The sequence below is a fragment of the Sardina pilchardus genome, chromosome 21 (assembly GCF_963854185.1).
Source record: "Sardina pilchardus chromosome 21, fSarPil1.1, whole genome shotgun sequence".
Taxonomy (NCBI): Eukaryota; Metazoa; Chordata; class Actinopteri; order Clupeiformes; family Clupeidae; genus Sardina; species Sardina pilchardus.
Window position 1 is genome coordinate 22,247,215 of NC_085014.1, and position 5,000 is coordinate 22,252,214.

At 48.2% G+C, this 5,000-nt stretch overlaps 1 protein-coding gene across 1 annotated transcript in view; it reads left to right on the forward strand.

The window, feature by feature from the left end:
- LOC134069448 (dedicator of cytokinesis protein 2) overlaps nt 1–5,000 on the forward strand; it is a 106,602-nt gene that overhangs the window by 17,195 nt on the left and 84,407 nt on the right. Inside the window, exon 21 of the mRNA XM_062525413.1 lies at nt 1,039–1,173. Coding sequence (XP_062381397.1) covers nt 1,039–1,173 — 135 coding nt within the window. The remainder of the gene's footprint in view (nt 1–1,038; nt 1,174–5,000) is intronic.

The window sequence follows — 5,000 nt, forward strand, 5'->3', positions numbered from 1 at the left end:
CAAGCTGTCATTAGCTTAAAGGGGGTCAGCCTGGCTTACACCGAGAGCTACCATGGGCTGTGATGTTGCGTAAACATTCTGAAAGGCATGTTCATTTAATGTAGGATTTCCACCAAATCCAAACTAAATTCTGTGCCATTTGTCCACACACACACACACACACACACACACACACACACACACACAAAGAAACGCTATGAAGTACTAACCTCATTAGTAAGTTCTTATTTACTAATGCGTTCTTTCCTTGATCCTATACAAAGCTGCTCTGGTCCTGCTCTTCCATTAACTGCTAGACTGTTTTTATTATTTAATCCAGGGAGGGAGTGTGTGTGAACATTACCCCAGAGAGTCCTCCTCCATTTCCTTTATGAATCTGTTCCAGTTGTAAACTTCCCCTCCCTCCTCCTCCCTCCTCCTCTGCCTCTCTCTGCCTCTCTCCAGCCCTCACCCTCCCTGTCTGTCTGTCTGTCTGTCGGTCTCTGTCTGTCTCACACACACACACACACGCACACACAGAGACATACAGACATACACACAGTGGCACACAAACTCACAAATACACACTATGGCACACACACACACACACACACACACACACACACACACACACACACACACACACAGACACACACACTCACAGACACACCCACACTCACACACATGTGTTGTGCCACTGCACTCGCTCTGGAGCGTTCACACACTGATTCCCATTACCTGAGAGATGTGAACTAGACTGCCTCAAGCACCATCCTGCCCCGGTAGATTGAATGTAACGGCAAACACAAACCAGCCCCACACCTCACTGACTCTCTCTCAAAGTGGCACAGTCACACACACAGACACACACACACACACACACACACACACACACACACACACACACACACACAGACACACACAGTGAGACACTTCCACCTTCCGCACAGACATACACACACATATACACACATATATACACACATATGCACACATATACACACATATGCACACATATGCACCCAGACATACACTAATGTTATCTCTCTCTGAGTGCAGGAAGCTGATGTCTGTGCTGAAGAAATACATTGAGTTGACCAGCCAAGGGGAGCAGTGCGAGCCAATTATCAGGACCCTCAAAGCCCTGGAGTACATCTTCAAATTCATCGTGCGCTCCCGCATGCTCTACTCCCAGTAAGTGTGTGTTGGTGTGTGTGTGAGTGTGTGTGTGTTAGCGTATCACGTATGTTGTGTAGTTTGTGCCCTTTATAATTATTCATGACTGCATTGGAAATCCCCACCATATGTGTCAGTGCTTGTGTATGTATGTGAGAATGTATGTTCACACATACTGTATTCATAGATAGAGAGGGAGAGGGAGAGGGAGAGTGAAGGGGAGGGAGCAATAGAGAGAGAGAGAGAGAGTGTGTGTGTGTGTGTGTGTGTTTGTCTGTATTTCCTAGTGTATCTGTATGTGTTTGTGTGTGTGTGTGTGTGTGTGTGTGTGTGTGTGTGTGTGTGTGTGTGTGTGTGTGTGTGTGTGTGTGTGTGTGTGTGTGTGTGTGTGTCTGTCTGTCTGTCTGTCTGTCTGTCTGTCTGTCTGTCTGTATATGTGTTTGTGTGTGGATGCATCTGTGTGTGTGTGTGTGTGTGTGTGTGTGTGTGTGTGCGCGGCCACGCGCGCGCACGCATATGAGCGATCCTGTTTTCCATGTCTCCAGTGTACTCCAGCATCAGCTCTATTGTGCTCTACCTGCCTAACAGACGCTGGCAGCTGGCTCTCAAAGAAGCTGCTCGCAGCATTAATTGGCCTAATAAGCATTGATGATGAAGCATTGCGGCTAAATGAACATTAATGAGAACGCGCCCCGCCGAATTAGCATCGATGATGGACCGAGCCCGCGACAGAGAGCGTGAGCGAGCGAAGAATGACGGATTAACGGGCCGCCTGACTAAGCGCGCCGGCATATGATAACAATAAACACTTTTAATTGGAGAAGACGCCGCCGAGCTGATAGATCGGCCCCGCTGCGTCCTCAAAAAACAGTCGCCTCGTCACACTTGGCTCTCTTCTCCATCGTCTGTATCCCTCGCTCCATCCCTCCTCGTCTGCCTGCCTCTATCCCTCTCTTTTCGCTCTGTCACTCGTCTCGTCTCTCTCCACCTCTCTTTTCCCAACTCTCGCTTGCTTTAGTGATTCTCGGTTTGTCTATCGGCGTTCAACCACGAGTGGTTTTCACAAGTCTGTTCGGGGGGGGCTGGGGAGAGCGTCAGGTGAATCTTCACACCAGTGAAATCAGTCCAGACAAACCAATGCCTCTTGGACAAAATAGATAAATAAATAAAATAAGAAGGAATGAAAAAGTTTTTTGGGGTGAAGGCAAGTGAGTTGTGCTCCTGGGCCCGGATGAATCTTTGTCATGCTGGATGGAAAATCATTGGCCAAGTTTTTGGGCCATTTGCACAAATATATTTCATATTGATTCCAAACCCAGGGGAATGAAGGCCAACTCTCTCTCTTCCTGCTCCTTGCCCCTTTCCTTTCTTCCCTCTCTCTTCCTCTCCTCCGCTCTGCTCCCTCGCTCTCTACTGGCAGCCATGTTGTAATTCATCCTTTCTTCCCCATCGTTTCCATCTTTCTCTCTATCTAGCCGTACCCTCTGTCATTTTCATATAGGCTGCCATTTCTCTCCCTCTCCTTCTCCGCTGTTCATCCAAACCCATGTCCATAACTCATCTATTCTCTTCCCTCCCTCTCTCTCCCTCCATCTCTCTCACTCTCGCTCTGTCTCTCTCCCTTCCTCCCTAACCCCCCCCCCCCCTCTCTCTCTCTCTCTCTCTCTCTCTCTCTCTCTCTCTCTCTCTCTCTCCCTGTCTCTCTCTTTCTCTGTCCTCCATCTGTTGTTGGTATTAGTGCCTAACTCTCTAGGTTATGAATGGGGATAGTGGGCGGCAGGCTTTAATACGTGTGGACCTTTAGTGCAATTTCATTTGGGCCTGACCGTGAGGATTAGGTCTATGCATCGGCACACAGTTGTATATTTAGATATTCTCTGACATTGCAGACTAATCCACAACACTTAGGAGTCTCTCTCTCTCTCTCTCTCTCTTTCTCTCTCTCGCTCTCTCTTTCTCTCTCTGTCCCTCTCTGTCCCTCTCCCTCTTTATCTCTTTGTGTGTGTGTGTGTGTGTGTGTCTATGTGTGTGTGTGTGTGTGTGTGTGTGTGTGTGTGTGTGTGTGTGTGTGTGTGTGTGTGTGTGTGTGTGTGTGTGTGTGTGTGTGTGTGCGTGCGTGTGTGCATGTTTAGTGTTAGCTCTTCATGTGTGAACCGCGTGCAGAGATGTCACATGGGGGAAGGATATATTTTTAGATGTGTTTGTGTGTGTTTATATGCTAAAATGTTTTTCACACTTTGATCGTGTGGGTGTCACTGCAGGGTATACATCTGCATATTTGTGGGTGTGGAAATGTGACTTCATTTGTGTGCGTGCGTATGTGTGTGTGTGTGTGTGTGTGTGTGTGTGTGTGTGTGTGTGTAGCTATCTACACTTGTAAGTGTGTCTGTGCCGGGGTCAAAGGTGCTGGCTTAATACACACAAGCGCGGGATTAGTAGGGACAATACCTCCACAATCACTTCTGTGCCGTCAGTCGGTACCCGAGTGTGTCACACTTTAATCCTTCCCCCCCTCTCCTCCCCACCCCACCCCAACCCCACCCCCTCCCCCATCTCCCTCTCAATCTCAATCCTCGATGCTTTGACTGGAATTAACATCTGCACACAGTTTCAATGGAACAGGAAGGAAGCAGAGAAGGATATGAGGAAGGAGAGAAGGAGCATAGAAGGAAGAAAGAAGAAGAGGGAGGGAGGGAGGGAGAGAGAGAGGGAGGAGAGCAGAGCAGAGCAGAACGCTAGATGAGAGGGGAGAAGAATGGGAGGGAGAGGAAGTGAGTAGTCTGCTCAGACGGTCTCTTTGAGAAAATTGGATTGTGGTGGTGGAGCACTCGAGAGCGCAGTCCAAAACGGGCCGATAACGACAAGGGTCCAAATGACAGGATTACAGCGGCACGCCGCGCTCTCGCCAAGAGACGCGCAGACAGAGTGGCAGTTGACAATGTGTAATAGTTCTCCCCCATGACACCTTCAGCTTCTCATTTGCTCCCTGTCTGTCTGTCTGTCTGTCTCGCTAGACTCTCTTTTTCTCTCCCTCTCTCATATCCTTTCTTTCTTTTGCTCTCTCACTCTCTCTCTCTCTCTCACTCTCTCTCTCTCTCTCACTCTCTCCCTCTCCCTTTCTGTCACTCTGTATTTTTTTTTCTCTTGTGGAAAACTAGAAAGAATAGGAGATTGTAGAGTGCTTCAACAGATGATGAGGAGGTTTTCGGGCGGTTGGTGGCAGATCGAATGGAAATTGATTTTGCTGGCTATAAGTTAATAAATGATATTGCGAAGTTTACCACTGTTTGGGGGATTTGGAGGATTTTGTGTGAAATTTCCAATACCACCAAGTAAAACCAAGGTTCCACATCAGTGACACTCACACAGGCTATGACCTCACTCTCTCCAACTCTAAACCCTCATCGACCCCAGCAGTCACTAAAGCTCCCCCAACGTGCCATACTTGTCTGAAGGCCGAGACGTTGTCCATTAGCTCGGAAAAAAATATGCTCCAGAGTCATTTTCTTCTACCAAACCCTTTAAGAGGCAGACAGAATCCACCTGCAATCCCTCCATCTTGGACCTGTGTGACTTTAAAAGTGCCCACTTAAGCAATACCGCTCAGGAAATTATCCGACGTGGACTCCCTGTGGTGAGAGCAGGTGTAGCCACTAGCCAGACTGTGTGTGGTGATGAATTATAATCCAGCTTTTGAGAACGAGCCACCCAAAAACGAAAGGAACATTGGCCTCAGTCTGAGACATTCAGAGCCAGAGAGTCTACAGGGTGATTATAAGGACAATCCTGTGACATGTCGCCATTGAACTTAGCCACCCTCCAGACAGTGGCCATAACTTATAGTG